General features: G+C 35.2%; 1 protein-coding gene across 3 annotated transcripts; it reads left to right on the plus strand.

Moving 5' to 3' along the window:
- Nucleotides 1–1,921: 1,921 nt before the first annotated feature.
- POK (Vps52 / Sac2 family) lies at nucleotides 1,922–17,198 on the plus strand. 3 transcript variants are annotated; one of them, XM_086664604.1, is made up of 22 exons: nucleotides 1,922–2,003; nucleotides 2,196–2,433; nucleotides 2,712–2,771; nucleotides 3,049–3,143; nucleotides 4,360–4,417; nucleotides 5,159–5,254; nucleotides 5,683–5,784; nucleotides 6,474–6,557; nucleotides 7,525–7,605; nucleotides 8,016–8,159; nucleotides 9,343–9,434; nucleotides 11,156–11,237; nucleotides 11,770–11,952; nucleotides 12,693–12,808; nucleotides 12,894–12,952; nucleotides 13,488–13,588; nucleotides 14,734–14,784; nucleotides 14,964–15,143; nucleotides 15,230–15,364; nucleotides 15,855–15,929; nucleotides 16,164–16,221; nucleotides 16,675–17,198. In XM_086664604.1, exons 3-22 carry the CDS (start codon nucleotides 2,745–2,747, stop codon nucleotides 16,977–16,979), a joined length of 2,124 nt encoding a protein of 707 aa, XP_086520730.1. In that variant the 5' UTR covers nucleotides 1,922–2,003; nucleotides 2,196–2,433; nucleotides 2,712–2,744; the 3' UTR covers nucleotides 16,980–17,198. The 3 variants fall into 3 exon arrangements, with proteins under 3 accessions (XP_086520730.1, XP_086520731.1, XP_086520732.1); XM_086664605.1 differs by lacking the exon at nucleotides 1,922–2,003 and having other exon boundaries at nucleotides 2,138–2,433; XM_086664606.1 differs by lacking the exon at nucleotides 1,922–2,003 and having other exon boundaries at nucleotides 2,197–2,433; nucleotides 2,717–2,771.
- The last annotated feature ends 1,079 nt before the right edge of the window (nucleotides 17,199–18,277 follow it).

The following is an 18,277-nucleotide window of genomic DNA, read 5'->3' on the forward strand; positions in this document are numbered from 1 at the left end:
TTCATAAAATCTGTTCTCCAGGCTCTCCCCACTTATTTCTTATCCTTATTTACCATGCCAATGGGGATTCTAAAGGAAATCGACAAAAAGATGTCGGTCGTCCTATGCGACAACACCAAAGATCAGAAACAACTGGAGTAGGTTGTTTGGAAATCAATATGCATAGGTCGCCATAAAAAGGGGCTAGGTGTAAAAAACCTGAAAGTGATGAATCAAGCCTTATTAATGACGAGTAGGAACATGGCAACTCGCAAAAAGAAATAATAGAGGACAAATATGGTAGAAACTCAGAAGAATGGGAAGTATGAACTCTACATATGAATGTGGAGTATGGAAAGGGAACACATGCCCTCTAAAATCAATACCATAGGTTTACAAGATAGAAACTGGGAAATGGTGAAAATATAAAGTTTTTGTCAGATGTTTGGTTGGGCTGCACTACACTTAGAGAGAGACATCCGGAGATGTATGCAATTTCAATAGACAAAAAAGCTAAGTTTAAGAATTTTTAGATCACGAAACTCAGATATGGGTTACTCCCACTAGAAGAAATTTGAATGATTGGAAAATCCAAAGTACGTGGATATAATGGGAAATCTTCAACAAGTCGGATTATCAGACCATCAGGATAAAAGGGTTTGGAAAAAAAAAGGATCAGGAAAATCTTTCAGTTTACAATTGCTACCCTCGTCTGGACCAAGAAGATCAAATTATAGACCCAATATTAAGCAAGCTAATCTGGAAAAAACTTTCCCTGTCTCTCCTCCATCTTATCGCCTCTCTCCTCCATATCATGTATTGCGCCACCTCATCATCTTTTCCGATGAAGGTCGCCGGCTTGCCAAATTTTCCGGCGGCCTTCAAATTTTTTTATTTTTCTCTATTCTTTCTCTAATCTCCCTCTAATCTCTTTCTGTAATCTCTCTAATTTCTCTCTATATCTCTGATTTCTCTCTCTCTCTCTCTCATCTCTCTATAATTCCGACGAAGGGGAGGAGCGTCGGAATAACCAGACCTTCAAGGTTTGGTTTCAAAGTGAAATCATGCCGGGATCTGGTTTCAACCTGCCAGACCGAGATCTGGTTGGTTGAACCCAGATGCCAGTCTGATTTGAAACCAGACCGAGTCTGGTATTAACCAGACCTTCAAGGTCTGGTTATTCCGGCGAAGGGGTATTACAGAGAGATGAGAGAGAGAGCGAGAGAGAGAGAGAGAGAGAGTGAGAGAGAGATTAGTTAGAGAGAGATTAGTTAGAGAAAGATTAGAGAAAGATTAGAGAAAGAATAGAGAGAAAGACATAAAAAAAAGTTTGAAGGTCGCCGGAAAATTGGGCGGCCGGCGACCTTCATCGGAGAAGATGATGAGGCGGCGAGATATATGATGTGAAGGAGAGAGGCGATGAGATGGAGGAGAGAGAGGCAGAGATGAAGTGTTTTTACAAAAAATTTATATGTATTCTGTTTGGCCCTCTGGTTTCTTCTAAAGTAACTATAATTTTTTAGAAATTGACCCAAATTTAAAAGGGGGTCAATTTTGAATTTAGAAATCATTCTTATAAGAAGCGTAAATACGGAAACAAAAAGATTATTAACCATAAAAGTTGACTGACGGTGTTAACAAAAGGGGGCCATATTTGAATTTACGGAAAATAGGAGGCTATAAAGGAAGTTGGTCACAAAGTAGGGGGCCAAATAGGAAATACCACTAACTTTTTTTCAGGTTTGTTTCGAGAATTTACCACCTGATTTTCTTTACTCTCATGTCAGTGGCGGAAACTGGAAGCAACCAATCACAAAATTAACTAACGGTTCAATTTTTTGTTGACGATTGAATGAGCGAAATTATTTCATAAGTTCCAATTTCTTAGTCCCACCAAACAATCAAATTTGAATATCTCAGGAAAATCCTAGTCGTATCAAACACTTAAATTTGATTTGGCTGTTGGAAATCCTTTTTTTTTCCGTGAGAAAGAAAATGACTTTCTTACCTAAATATTTTCACGCGTACTAATTTTTTTTTTTTGTTGAAGTAGATTTCATTAACTTAAACCAAAAAGTTGTTACAATAATAATCAGCAAGCATAAAAGGAACAGTATTCCACACTTTACAAGAATTCTTCTTTCGCGCCCATTTAGCTAGGGTGTCAGCACTGGAGTTGAGCTTCCTCTTCGTGTAATGAAATGTCACCTCTTCAGGCGTACTAATTTGATTTCAGAGTTCACACATACTCTTGTTAAAAAAAATTGATTTTCTAACTTTGATTTTCTCACGTATCAAACAGACCCTAAATCCAAAAACTTATTGGAAATGAAATCAACCAACCAAACGGTGCAAACCCGAACTTGAGAAGGAAGAAATTTCAGTGAGATCTATTTACTCACGATGCCACTTCTAACATTTCAATGCGGTGGTGGAACATCTCTATGATCTCAAGTAAAAACCCTAAAACTTGATACCATTTTTCTATTTTCCCAACATATTACAGCTCTAATATCTCGATCTAACTCTTTTTTGTGAATTTTGTATCAAATTTCCATTAGATCTTCAAGTGTGGTAATCCATACGTGATCTTTATTGCGTCAAATTTTGATTTTGTATACTTGCATTTTAATTTAATGATCGCAAGGAACCTCAATTTCCAAGATTCAATTTTATTTCTAGGGTTATTAGTTTGAATTGAATTATCTCCATCTCTCTCTCTCTCTCTCTAGATCAGCTGCGATCTTGCTCGCTTATTGGACGATATGGCTGCTACGATGACAAACGAAGTGGTAAAGTGACTTCATTATTTTTGAACTTTTCGTGGGACTTCTCTATCTTAATTGCCTAGGTTATGAAATTTGTAAAGATTTCCATTGGAACTGAAACGACTAACTTCTATGAATTAGTTTAGATATTTCAAATTATTGAGGAGTTAATGAAGAACTAATAGTCAAAATGAATATTGATGGAAACAGTAGTGAACCTGGAATGACTATATTACTAGGGTTAAGCTTTTGTTTAATGTATTCTAACACTAATTTCCCTTAATTTCTTAATCTTGGGCAGGGTGAATCTTATGGGGAGGCACATGATATCCATAAAGCTGGATTTGATTTGGGTGTTTTTGTAGGAGATTTGGCTTTTGAGGAAGATTTAAGCAGGTACATATCATTGTTATTTGGTAGTATGCACAAGCTATTGAGATTTCACTATGTTAAATTTAAGAATGTTTGACACTAAAATGATTATAAGAAACTAAATCACGCACGCGGTCAACCAACACAAGCTAATTCATACTACCAAATTGATTATACTCTGGTAATTCATGCAGTTAAACCCCCTTTATTACCAAATTTTCGAAGATACAAGAGTAACACCCATGTCGGGCATTGCCTCCACCCTAGTCTGTTATACAAGACACGATTGTATTAAACCTTTTTTATTTTTATCAACTCTGGAATGATGTAAAAGCTTTGTCGGAAGATCCATGTCCATTCGCTCTATGCTTAAAAGAAGTAAAAAAGTACTAGTAATAATAGAAGTTTTAGGCACTGATAAACCGACAAAATATGTAAGTTTCTAGAATTTCAGATCCATGTCCACGTGCAGTTTGAATTTCAAATCTTGGTTGGGTCTAAAATTTATTTTAGTGCTTGTTGGCAATATCTCAGATAGTCGAATTGATATTCCTACAAACAGTTAGTTCCATGTCCTGAATAAAAGAATTTAAAGTACTATTCCTACTTATCTAGTCATCCATCAACTGGTTATCCGTTATCATTGATGAATCTCAAACAGTTGGATGGGATACTAAAATCGCTCATGGGTAGTTATAAATATTATAAAGTAAAGAACTTCAAGAAATTTTTTTTTATAGTTTTGGTTGTTCAAGACATGCAGCCCTGCATCAAAGTGTGAGTTGGATAAGATGATATTCTCACGTCACCAGACTCACCATCTATCAATCTATAATGAATTACATGGTTCAGCACTTAAGTATGCTCTAGCTAATGACTGCCGACAGTTGGATACATTCGGCACCCTCTCTGGAGATAGGACTCTATGGTAAAAAAAAACTGTCCGTTGGTATCTCCTATTCTCCTGTACCCACAAAAGTCTGCAAATAAATTATTGCGTAACGAATATATATTGATGATTATATAACAGAATATGATGCAACTAGAGCTCATCATTTCAACTTTCTCTTGAAATTTGAACTTGTTTGTGACAAGAACAAAAATAAGTGAAAGTGTGAAAAAATGTGGATGAAGCAATGTTGGTAGGAGCTGGTAACAATAAAAAAAATTTGTGAGAAACTTGGTGTCTGTTTATCTTATTGTCCATTAGCTTGAGTGGACCTCTGGATTTCTTGTGCAGTGATGATGTCTCGTTGGAAGGACTGCAAGAGGAACTAGAAGAGTGTAAGAATGATGAAGTAAGTAACTTGTGTTCAATCTTCTGAAGGCTTTCTTTGGTTTAGAGATTAGGTGTGCTAATTTGGCCTTAAGAGGGATTTGATGGTTGGATTTGAAATTCATTTGTTTGGTTAGCTATTTAGACTTTAGAGCGGATTTGGAATTCTCGAGAACTCCAATGACTCAAATAAAGTAATGCTAAATCCAAATTTTCTCGTATTTGGGAATCCCTTTTTTGTTTTTTCTTCGGGCAGGTCACTTCATACCTAATTCCTCCTCATATGGTCATACCAAACAATACAAATTTACAATTTGGAGGAATCGTTCCTTATGGATCAACTTACAAACTCATTTTTGTCCTCCACACCTTTACAAACCAGTTCTACCAAATAGACCGTAAGACAGCTGTGAGACGTAATGATCATGGGGTTTTTCCCTTATATTATAGGTAAACTAGGTTGTTAAATATTTATGTCTTAACTCTTAACTTGTACTTGCCTGCGTATAAGTAGCTTTTTTGTTACTCACGTAGAGAACCTTTCTACAAAATATGCTCCTTCACCGTATAGTAATCATGTAAATTAAGTTCAGATCCACCTCTGGAAACAGTGAACTTTTGGAAGAAGAAGTTATTTGCATGTAGTAGACCACTTTCATTTACTTGGATCTAGAAATCCTCTATAACTCCTGTTTGCTAGATGTAGTTATGTATAATTTTTAGTTCATTGCTTCTGGTACTTGACATTGGACTTCGATCTCAGGTTGTTGCAAATATACTGTCTAAAGGTACAAAATTGCGGGAGTACACGAAAGGAGTCGAGAATGATGTGCGGCAAGTGGAGTTGAACTCAATTCAGGTAATTGCTCATAAGGATGATTCGACATGAGGATGTTTTCTTCCTTAATATTTTTAATCACATCAGAATCACCGGAATATAAGTTTCAGTAACATTTTCTATCGAAATTCCATGATATTTAAGCCTGTCAGCTGTTTTGGGTGTATAATGCTGGTCTCTCTCCACTAGGAGTTGGAGAACTGTATAATGATTTTCACTCTCTATGCTTATCATAATGTGCTTGGACTGAACTATCTATCAGCCAGCTTATGAGCTCATACGGATAAAATTTGTTTCTCACACTAATCAATTGTTAATTAGAACCATATAAGTTATTATACTGAGGACGTTTACATCCCAATTTCCATTTATTGGCTTGTTTCGAACTTTCGATGTTCTTACCAATTATGTAGTCCTCCGGGTTATAATCTATTCTTCAAATTGTGCAGGAATATATAAAAGAGAGTGATAATTTAGTGTCCCTTCATGATCAAATTCGTGATTGTGATAACATTCTATCACAGATGGAAACCCTTCTCAGTGGATTCCAGGTGTCTGCTATCCCCTTTTTTACTTTTTTACTTTGTTACTTCTTTAATTCTGTTTTCTGCTATGTTTTATTTGCAATTGTGGAACATGGTTGAGTTGGAGTGGCCAGCTGAATATTGTGATGTACTGATATACGTGTATTTCACTCAAATCATATTATATTGTAAGTTGTATGATGCATTTGTTGTAGCTGTTTAGGCACTATTCTTGCACATGTCTCCTGGACTAAAGTCATGCTTGTTCCTAGTTTATGTTATTGACTAATATGACCAAGTGGAGGTACACTGTTCTGGCTTGACTTTGATAATCTACAATAATGCTCATAATTAATTGAAGTTATCCTATTAGCATTTTAGTAGACGAAGAAGCATTAGATATTTCTTTCAAAGTTTCAACAATACCTAATTTCTAACTTGTCGTAACCGACTTCTGGTTTGGAAATTCTGTTTGTCGTTCTTCTAACAACGAGTAGGTATATATAGCTTGTTCTGTATGGTTTTATCTTGTTATATTGTGATATTACTTGTTAATCAGTTTGATTTCATTCGTTAGGAGTAGGTTCATTTCATATTCACCTTTGTAAGCTGTGGCTTTAAATCTCAAAAGTTAAGATTTTTTCTTCTGCTTCTTTACTATAAGTGGATCTCCTATCATATAAAGTTCTTAACAAGTTGCAAACTGCTTGTGTTAGGGAGAAATCGGTTCCATAAGTTCTGAAATAAAAAGTCTTCAAGAGAAGTCCATGGATATGGGATTGAAGCTGAAAAATCGCAAGGTAAGACCTATAATTGTTTATTAAGCCTTGAAGGGTTGAAGACTGAAGTATTATTTCCTGTAGATAATGTAAGAACATAATAGTTTATGCCTAGGTACTCGAAGAAGGAACTAATAATTAAACTATACCTGTTTGATCCAAAAAACACATGTACCTTACATCTAGTACATAAAAGGTAGTCTACATGGTAACTCATCCAACGAATTGGTACTTGGACGTGCTGTTGTCATAGGGTAATCACTATTTGTAAGAGTTCCAAGCTAAAACAGTTGGTCGTTGCATAGCTCGTCTCAAAAGCTTATCATATCATTGAACATCGGATAAGATTTTAGTTAGTACTTAGCATTCAGTTGCTTGAACTCTTCTATGACCTCAAATATGTCTTTGTAAACTGATGCAACTATTTCCTTTTCCCGTACATTTCAACAGTGCTTGAGCCTTGAGGTAGACATAGGACATTGACTATGTAACTGTCGGTTACATGATTCTTGACATCTACACATGACTTAATTGACTTCCCACATATTCATTATGTTCTTTCTGTATGCTTTGAAATTTGAGGAAGTATCATAACATTTTGGTTAAGATAGTTTTTATAAATTGTAGTTTGTAACAACATTATATTAGCCTGTCTTTCAACCAACCAAGTCGAATGCTTTAGGAGAACTGTGTACTTTAGTTGCACACTTTCTAGGGAACTTACCTATCCTGTGGAACGGTGCAAAGCACATATTTATACAGTGATATTGGTGTATCTAGAACACCTTAGTAGCTAAAGGCTCATATTCCCTCCTTTAATATATTAATTCAAATTTTCAAAAAAAAAAAAGCTCATGTTCCTCTTACGTGTCATGGTTTCTGGACACCATGCTTTTTTTTCGCTTCAGTTCATTTATCTTGCATTTCTCTTTGCTACCCCATTGCGTTTGTCATTCATGCTTTGGTGGCTTGATTTTGCTCCCTACAGGTGGCAGAGTTGAAATTGGCAAGATTTGTTGAAGATATCATTGTTCCACCAAGGATGGTTGACATAATTGTTGACGGGGAGGTAGTTTTTGCTTAATCTCTGGACTTTTTTTTTTCTCTTCTCTGTCTTCAGAAATCATATTGTATCATTGCGGTATGAATACATACAGGATCTTATCTTCCTTTTCATCAAATAGATAAATACCACATCTCACCGAAATTATTTACTCTTCAGTATCCTGATAGAAGCAGTTTATTTAAACAAACTAGGTTAAGGTATCATTTTAGTTTCTTAAGTTTTCATTTATAGGAACTGGAGGATAGAAATAAAGAATTATGTAAACTTAGTATGCATATCCTCTAATATTCTCACTTCTCAGGTTAGAGTCTATAGGGTTACATTAGTTGCACCCCTACTGAATGTAGAATCTGATTTGCTTCACTTGTCAGTTAATCCCCAGTTGACTTGACAACAAGGGCTTTACTGTGCAGGTTAATGAGGAATATATGAGAACTCTTGAGATACTTAGTAAGAAGCTGAAGTTTGTTGAAGTGGATGCTATGGTCCAGTCATCAAAAGCTCTAAAGGATGTTCAGCCTGAGTTGGAAAAACTTCGACACAAAGCCATCTCAAAGGTTGGTAGAATTAGCAGATATGTTTTTGGACTGATTTTCCTTTGTGATCGTGGATGTGTTTACCTAACCTTATGGAAGATTGTGAAAGTTATGTCAATATGAATTTATTTCGAACTAATGGAGTCAGCTCGGCTTGGTGGCTTCAAATAATCTATTTTGCCATGTATATACTTGATGAAATCAATCACATGACACCATCTTAAGCTATGATCTTTGAAGCGCTAAGTGAATAGACATATCTCCTCAGTCTCGATTCTCCTGAAATTGCATAAACATTGCTTAAGCGGACACCTCGAACGTGGCTCCAAAAACGTCACCTTTTCAGGTTGTGCTTGTAAGTTGAACATTTTTAACAGACATGAATAATAGTTACGTTTGCTGCTGATTGCGACCAGGTAATCGATATTCACCTTAAGTATGAAGAGAGATCCCTAACCACAAAACAACGTATATTAGTGTATATTACCTTTTCACAATGATTAAACAAAATTGTAAAACTACAAATTATTAACCTTTTGGTAAAGTAACAAAACCGATTAAGTGATGATGCCTTGTGCAGAAAGGTTACACAAAATAAGCGCACAGCGAGATGAGTTCCTTCTAACCAACCATCTGGCAGCTTAAGTGACGCTTAAGCACGCTTTTTGCATCCATTAATCTTTTCTAAAACCATGTGCTGAATGTCAACATACTCCCACAGAATGACTGCAGTATTTTCATTTAGGCTCCACCTATGGGAAATTTCCCATACAGTTCCTTTGTATACGTTTCTGCTAAATCAACGGAATGTTTCATTGAAGAACATGTATTGAGTGGGCATGGTGGTAAAGATTAAGAATATTTCAGAATTCTGGAGATTAGTTTGGTTTGCCCTTGCAAAATAACATAATAAAAGATGAAATTCTGGTAAACATCATATACTGGTCTTCCTAATTTAGAGCTACACATCAGATTCCATGATTTGTGAGTAGAACAATAGCTGGAGGCTGATAATTCTTTTGAAACTTTTGAATTATCTATTGAAGCGAAAGAATTACTGTCTTGGGATAGTCACTGAAATTAGTTGCTTCTTGTTTAATCATCTATTGATTATGGATACGTGGTTAATTGGTTTAGCATTTTGTTTCATAAAATTCACTTGTAAGGAGGACAATTGAATTTCTTTTTATATTCATTTTTGCAGGTATCAGAATTCATGATTCAAAAGCTTTATGCCTTGAGAAAACCAAAAACAAATATTCAGATCCTTCAACAAAGTGTTCTTTTGAAATATAAGTAAGTTCTGTCTGTAGGGCGAGGGTTCAGCTCTATGAACCTCTAGTGGTTACTATCTTCAAATCATTCATAATTTATCTTTGGTGTACATGGTTTACTTCATCTAGTTTTAATTCTAAGATATTTTGTTTTCAAGCATTTTAATCTGACTCAATTTATGTTGTGCTTCACATTTTCAAACATGAATATATGTATGTTTTGGTTTCTTTGATGAAACCAGTTCTTAAAACAAGTCTTCTTATCAAATTCATGCATTTTGAAATTGGATAGTTTTATTTAACTCCATTAGATAGATAAAAGAATGCTAAACTAACATGTTTAACTATCAAAATTAATTAAGATTTTACGTTTCAGAATCTAGAAAATCACTATCCTATGCCTCTTTTATCATCTTATAAATATGTTTCTTTTGATCACAATTACTTGATTCAATTAAAGTTGTACATCAGGAAATTTCTGTCTTCGTTATCTGACTGCTGTTAAAGAGTATCATATAGTTACTAGTTACTACCAATGTTAAAAGTTCCTTATTTCATTTACTTTATCGATTTCAGTAGCTTTATGATGCAAACATGTAGATGTTCAAGTAAGAATCAGCAACTAAATAGAGAGAAGAACAGTGAAAAACAATCTATAAATCCAATTTTGAGTCGATAGCATGGATGTGAGTCTCGAAGTGTGCACCTTGACCGACTTTCTTAACATTAGTTACTAGAATGGTTTATTAGGATATTTTTTTTTGAAAGATTAGATTGAATATAAGGAAGAAGAAAGAATATACAGCGAGAAAGAAAAGATGAGAACTTGGGGAACTTGTTACATTACCCAAGTGCCCCAATTAACAACCATATCAAAAAAAGAAACATCCTTGAATTCTATAGCAATCCTAGACCAAGCGAATATAGTTCCTTTGATATCTTCTATGTCGACTTTGCTTGTCAAATTAGCTTACTTGTTTTATTAGGAAATAATTGTTCTTGTTGTCTTTTTTCCTCTTTTTGGTTTCTGTATACATATATTAGTATGCCATCTAGCTCCTGCCTGATTGTCAATTTGTCATAAAACAAGTAAGATGTATTAAGTTTAATTTTGTTTTATCAGAGCTAGGTCAAAGAGATGTCTTGCCATACATGCTAGTGGTTTCTTTTGTTTTATATATCTTTTCATGTTCATGGGATTATAATTGTTTTGGTTAGTTCCTTCCTGAGAAGTCATTTGTGCAGCTTGTGAGTTGTGAGTGAATGAGATGTAATGGAAGTCCTAGTTATTTGTATAGAAAAGAAAAAAAGAATTACCTTCACAAAAATGTTAACCAGGAAAGGTAACTTATGAAATTCCATCTTTTAGTGTTTCTGTTGTTCTCATAATGTTTAATGTTTGTTGTGGGCCTACAGTTATTTCCCTTCTAGTGATAATGGTCCCTAGATTTAAGCAAACTAAATTGCTCGTAACTAAACTGGGCCAGTGATATATTCCAATTTCCAACTAAATCTTTTTGATTAATTGATTAAAAGAGAAAGGAGTTCACTATAAAAAAGGCGTTTTTAGTACTAAATTCGTTGACAATTTTTGTGCCCTCACAATAGAAATATTAAGTGTGCATAGCTATTCCATATTTTAGTATATAACATAAAAGAGTCTGAGAGTCCTCTAATTACTTTTGGTTGGTAATCGACTTCACGAATTAATGCTGATATAATCTTTGTGTCATGGAAATCCAGGTATGTGATTATTTTTCTTAAAGAACACGGTAAGGAAGTATACACTGAGGTTCGTGCTGCATATGTTGACACAATGAAGTCGGTGAGTAACTGCAACTGTTCCTTATAATTGTTCTGTACAAACTTCATATTCGTGTTACAGTAACTGACAGGGGTTGAAGAACCCCAATTTAATGTTCTCCCTCAGTACTGTAAGCAACATCTCATTTTCTCACTGAAAGAACTTTATTGTAATAAAGCGTTATTCCTAGTAATTGATTCAAACTTTTTAAAATTAATAAAATAAAACATTATTCCGAGCACCCAACTTAATAAGTGAAACCAAGTATTGTTGCATGAGCGGCGATCCCTCTTTCATGTTTTTAAAGGTTCAAGTGGAGTTGGTTCTTGTATTCTAGTAAATTCTGTGATGGCAAAGAGGTTCAATTTTGTGCTTGTTGAAGTTTTCATGGTTTGAACTCTGACTTAACCAACATCCTACCCTTTTGGCTAAGTTAATCACTAGTTAACTGTACCGCAGTTTTATTCGCTTCTATAAACAAATACTGTATGCTGCGTGCTACGCCAATCTACTTTTACATGAAATTATTACTGACCTATTTCCTTTTTTGCAGGTATTAAGTGCACATTTTCGTGCTTACATGCAAGCAGTGGAAAAACTACAACTGGATATAGCAACATCAAGTGATTTGATTGGTGTTGAGACCAGATCTACTAGCCTTTTTTCGAGAGGAAGAGAACCTTTGAAGAACCGATCTGCTGTGTTTGCTTTAGGGGAGAGGATAAACATTTTGAAGGTAATTTCTTACCTTTAGTGATCCCTATTTAGCAGCGCAAAGTAGTCAGCTTCACTGCATAACCATTTTTCCCAGTTTCATACTTTTACTAATGAGTAGATTTTGCATCAGAATTGCTTCTTATACATGTAGTAACTCGGATATTCTTACTGTCTTCTGTATGTGTGGTGGTAAAATCACGATTAAATGTGGTGGAAGGTTTATCATCTAATGTCTTAAGAATCGGTCAAGGCTTACGCGTCAATGCGTGCCTTGAATCGAGTCGGTCCCTTCTCGCCTAAAGTGTACGCTCTTTCATACTCAATAAAACATATGCAATTAGGTTCTTAGCATGAAAGTTTGTATGCTTTTGTCTCTCAAGTAAAATTAGATATTGAAACAAGTTTCCTTTCAACTTCAGTCTTGTTTCTTTAGTTGAAAACAGAGGCATTTGAGATGAAAGTTCATTCTTAAGATCTAACTCCACTAAATAGAAAATCCTTTAAAAAAAGCATACAGAGAATCAGGTTAAACTACACGCAAGTCCAGGTTTCAGATTTACTAAACAACAAAAACCAAGACTACATTATGAGTTCTGTAAAGTTATAATTGTCTCCTGTTAACCAACTCCTGATCCTTATCAATAACTTGTACCTATACGAGTAATGATGATTCACAACCATTCATAGGCATCTACCCCCAGCTCGTATGTTAAGATGAACCGATGAAGATTATATTATCGTTTGATTTTTCTCTTACAGGAAATTGAGCAACCTGCATTAATTCCACATATAGCAGAAGCAAGCTCTCTCAAGTACCCATACGAAGTTCTCTTTAGAAGCTTGCACAAGCTTCTTATGGATACTGCTACATCAGAGTAAGCAAAACTTTGCTTTACTTCGCAATATTTTATATAGTATTTGTGCATCAATTGTTGAAGTTTGGCATTTTTCTTCCTTCAGGTACTTGTTCTGTGACGACTTCTTTGGCGAGGAATCCATATTTTATGAAATTTTTGCAGGTAACAATGAGCTTCCCTATTTTAAGAGATTATCTCATTTCTTGGGGGTATTGGTGCTTTTTCTTTTGAAACTTTGAATTAATATAAAGAAAGGAAAAAAATGTACAAGAGATTTCCCAGCCTATTCGGGAAAGATTAGGAGAGAAGAATGAGAAGTTAGAACGAAAATAAAAGAGCGTCCCAGTTTTCCACTATATCTATAAAAGTCCAGAATTTACCCTGTGAGGAACTTCTACTCCAACTGAAAATGAAGCACTTAGAATTGAGAATGATACTCCCAATGTTGACCTTATCCTCTTTAAAAATGAAATCGTTCCTAGCCTTCCATTAAAGAGAAATGGAAGGTTTGTTTTCACTTTGATGCTTGTACTTATTCTGTTTCCTACTTAGCAGAAAGTTTCATCATAGAATTGTTTCTCTGAAGATGTCACTGAATAGATATTCCTAAATTTTTCTTCTTAACATCTTTGGTTTGGCGAAACATTTGAAAAATCATTATCTGATGACCAAATATTGCTTGAGATGGTTGTATCAGGTCCATTTGCAGTTATTGACGAGCATTTCAACTCTATCCTTCCAAATTGTTATGATGCTATTGGTCTAATGCTTATGATACGCATAATACACCAACACCAAGTATGTTTTGACTTTTGAGGTTCTTATTCTACATAATTCTAGTTTAATTGATCTGACCATAATTTCAGTTAGGAAGCCTTAGGATTCGTTTACAGCAGATATGGAGATAAAAACATTATGACTTGTACTTTTCTATATGTATGTCTATGTATTTAACTCTTTTCGATGTCACTACGTATTCCCAAATAAGGCAAGACATTAATAGATTCTTTATCTAGAAAATACCTAATAACAAATTAAATTGTACTTTTGCAATCCAATGTCACAAGGAGCCAAACTGTGATATTCCGGCATCCAAATGGACAGTAAAATTAAAACAGATGTGAGTTTGAGTTTTTGATGATGGCCCATCTAATTGAGAGAACCCGAAATGTCCAGCTTAGACCCGTGAAGGGGTTTCCTATTTCTGTTAGAGTAGTAACCAAGAGTTTCTATTTTATCAAGAATTAGTATTTAGAAGTTATCTCAATTTAGGATTCTAGGAATCATAGTTACCAAAGGATATACACTAGCTGATCCTAAGGGTCGGTTTCCTCTTGTTTTACAGATTAATGAATTATTATTCGAAATCTTGGTTGCAACTTGCAATATTTTTTTAATTCCTTAATTTAGTTCCTTTTTATCTTGCTTTTCAGATTCGTTTATAGCTCTTATTCCTCGTTCTTCTTTAATTCGTTTGCGCTACATTAGTTTTGCTCTTAGCTTTTGGTATGTGGTGCTTCACTTAGTGATGTTATGATGTTTTTATCCAAAGTACATGATGCTTCTTCTGTAATCTTGTGGAGAGTTCTAGCTAGTTTTAGAGATTTTTTGGTGAAAAAACTACGAATATAGGGGGGAAAAAGAAAGAAAAAATGAAGTAAACAAAGAGGAGAAGAGAAGAAAACAGAAGTACAGGAAATATATTGAAATTTGGTACTAAGATAACTGTTCTATTTCTTGTGATTTTATGTGCACTTGAGTATACTGATTAGCTAACAGAAACTGACAATCAATGACCATTTCAGTATGGTTCTTTTGGAGAAAGGGGTCATTGTTAATATGGTAATTGTAGCTTATTAGTAGGGAAGTGAAGCAGCAATGAACTTTGGTTAGGCCAGCTATTATTTAGGGTACAAGTCATAACTTACGTGATTCTTTTTCAGCTCATTATGTCTCGGAGGCGGATTCCATGCTTGGATTCATATCTAGACAAGGTATGCGTTCCACTTCAAATTATGCAAAACACAAATTTTAAGAATCCCGATGTAATAGTCTTCTAAATAGAGGTGCTTTAAGTAAATTTCGGATAGAAAGTCTTCCCCAAATAGTAAATGGAAGATAAAAAGTTATTTTCATAGACCACTTGTATTTATCACGAATTGGATTTGATCAGGTTAACATTTCACTATGGCCTCGTTTCAAGATGGTGTTCGATATGCATTTGAACAGTTTGCGTACGGCCAACGTGAAGATACTATGGGAAGATGATGTTCATCCTCACTATGTTATGAGACGTTATGCCGAGTTCTCAGCGTCACTTGTTCACCTAAATGTTGAATATGGAGACGGTCAGGTAGGCAGATCTAAAATTATTCCATAGATCTTAAGTTTGCGTTATGACCTTAATCATTTGATTCTCCTCAAATTTGATGCTTGCAGCTTGAATTAAATTTGGACCGTCTGAGAATGGCTGTTGATGACTTACTTATCAAGCTAGCAAAAACATTTACAAAGCCGAAGTTGCAAACAGTTTTTCTTATTAACAACTATGATATGACTATTGCTGTATTGAAGGTGAGGACACCTTTATTTGAGTCTTCTTTCTGCTGGAAATAATGATATTCACTTGAGGACGATCTTGATACGTCCCACGAAAAACTGCAAGACTTTGATCTTTAGTACGCAGTGTCTTTTACGGCTCATTAACAACATGAATGTGGGCCCTAAAATCTAGAAATTATCCCGATGCCTGGATGATAATAATGTCTAACGCTTTGAGGTGTATTTGCTGGATTTCGATATTCTTTATTTCTTTCTGGGTAGTGAGAACCCACTGGTTGATCACCGATCTGTCCGGAACTTATAACCTTTTTTTGGGCTGGAAACTGAGATTTGTCAAAATGTACTTTCCATGAGGCGAAGCGATGTCTTTATTTTTCATTTCCTAATGCTATTTTAGACTAGTGAATTCACTCCTCTGAAAGTACCTTCGTATTCTGCTCCATGATTTGGGATCCTATTTTCAGTTCCTTTTTCATTTGATTTTATACCTGAATTGGTACAGGAAGCTGGTCCAGAAGGTGGAAAGACGCAGATGCATTTTGAAGAACTTCTTAAAAGCAACACGGCTATTTTCGTGGTAAGGACAAACTTTTGGTTTCCTAGATGGTATTATTACTTGGCAATTAGTTCGGTGATATGTATAACAAAACCTATTATTATTTTCTCAGCACATCAAGAATGTGCTAGTATCTCTCGGAACCATAATACCTTATCGAATGACGTGATAATTCAAATGTTACTATACGGTGTTGAACTAAAATTTCTCCTCTACGCGGCTTATTTGAAATTTGATCATATTTCTTCCCTGCAGGAGGAGTTACTACTGGAGCATTTCAGTGAGTTGATCAAGTTTGTAAAGACTCGAGCTTGTAAGTAACGATGAAATCTTATCATAAATTTGATGGGAATTTTGACCTTACAAAGCTAATTTGTTACTGGGTTTAGCCCAAAACTAATGCTTAACTGCACTTGCCCCAAGGAAGGAAATTTTGGATTTCTCCGCGCTTTGGTTACACATTATGATCTTAACGAAAATTCGTCCCTCATTCACCATTAACTTCTTTACGGGGCTCGTGGGGATGGTTGGGTAAATTAAATTACAAGTTCAGGAAATTCCTGTTGGTCTTGGATAAAGAGACACGTCAGTATCTTTTTCAGCTCGCATATTTGTGCAAAACTTGCATACTATTTGTGAACTTGCACAAACGTGATATGGAGTTGAAGCCTAAAAGAATCAGCGAAAGAAAAATTGTCCTAGGAAGTTTTGGCCATTTTTTCCTCTTTAGGTTAATTTGTTTATTGTTTATTTTTCATATTATTAGCTGAGGACCCAAGCTCAAGCTCAGAGAAGTCCATAACGGTAGCAGATGTCGAGCCACTAGTGAAAGACTTTGGGAGCAGATGGAAAGCTGCAATAGAATTGATGCATAAAGATGTGATAACTTCTTTCAGCAACTTCCTTTGTGGTATGGAGATCTTGAGAGCTGCACTGACTCAGTTACTGCTGTATTATACAAGACTCTCTGATTGCATCAAACGAATCCCCGGTGGTTCTGCTCTCAACAAAGATCTGATTTCCATTTCGTCGATAATGTATGAAATCAGAAAGTACTCTAGGACATTCTAGGTATCTTTAATCTCTCACAATTAACTTTCTAACTGCCGAAAACTAAGAGATAAATTTCTGAAACGTGTCTGGGTAACTGTTGAATTGGTCTCTTTTCGTTTTCATTTGTTTTTGGTAGTGTCATATCAATGAACAATCTGTATACTTAACAATGTATTTGTATATTGAGCATTCTCAAGTTCTTCGAGATGGGAATAAATGGTAGGTAGTCTTTGATTATAATATTGCAAGTAAAACTGGATCTCCAACTAATCATCTTGGAAGTTCTCCACTTTTGGGTGGTAGTGGCAATAAACATTCGGATTATTGGTTGTGACATTTGAAATGTCTTTAAATAAATGTTCCGATATAACAGTGTTATTTGTTTAAGACATTTCAAATGTCTCAATGTTTCTACTATTCGTTTAGGGTATTTCAAATGTCTCTTGTGTCTTTTATTCGAGATATTTCAGTTGGGTGGACATAGTAGTGTAAATATGTAGAGTTTTTGAAGAGCGATGTTTGAAAATATGAAAGACAAATTTAACATTTTGTTAAGGAAGATATAAAAGTAAATAATAGTGATAATCATAAGAGTGAAACTTACTGGTCGTCCAATCATAAGAGTGTTTGGGATGCACACATGAGATCGAAACGGTTAAACATGTAGTGCCAATTCATATTCAGCCCCTGTAGTTTGAGGATTCTTTTACCGGGAATGGCCGTGGAGTATAGTTTTGGTTTTCAAGTACAACGTAAAGTAGATTTTGCCTAGTGAGACAATCTGTAAAGTTTTCTTCATAATCTTTGGTCCAGTGAGTACGAGTCTTAGGTGCTGTTTGTTTTTTCAAATTTTCAGATCTGAAATCTGAATTGGATTCCAATTCAGATTTCAGATGTTTGTTTTTTAATTTTAGCTTCATCTGAAATTTTAACTGAAATTAGTATATGTCTGAATTGGCTGAATAAATGCCCCAACATTTCAGACTTTAAAACAAGTCTGAAAATGTGTCTAATATCTGAAAATGTCCAAAAGACATTTATACCCCTCTAGAAAATTAAAATACATAACTAGATCCCTCATCTTCCCTTCTCCACCACCGTACCAGAGAACAAACCACCACTAAACCACAGAACACCACCACCACTACATCACACCGAACACCACCACCACAGAACACCACCACCACTACACCACCGAACACCACCACCACTACACCACAGAACACCACCAGCAGGACCACAACACAACCTCCATGGCCCAAACACCACCACAAAAAATTAGATAACGCCACCAAAAAACAGATCGCAGCACCACA

This window comes from Eschscholzia californica, unplaced genomic scaffold (genome assembly GCF_041429995.1).
Source record: "Eschscholzia californica isolate CP2 unplaced genomic scaffold, dmEscCali1.0.p SCAF_2, whole genome shotgun sequence".
Taxonomy (NCBI): domain Eukaryota; kingdom Viridiplantae; phylum Streptophyta; class Magnoliopsida; order Ranunculales; family Papaveraceae; genus Eschscholzia; species Eschscholzia californica.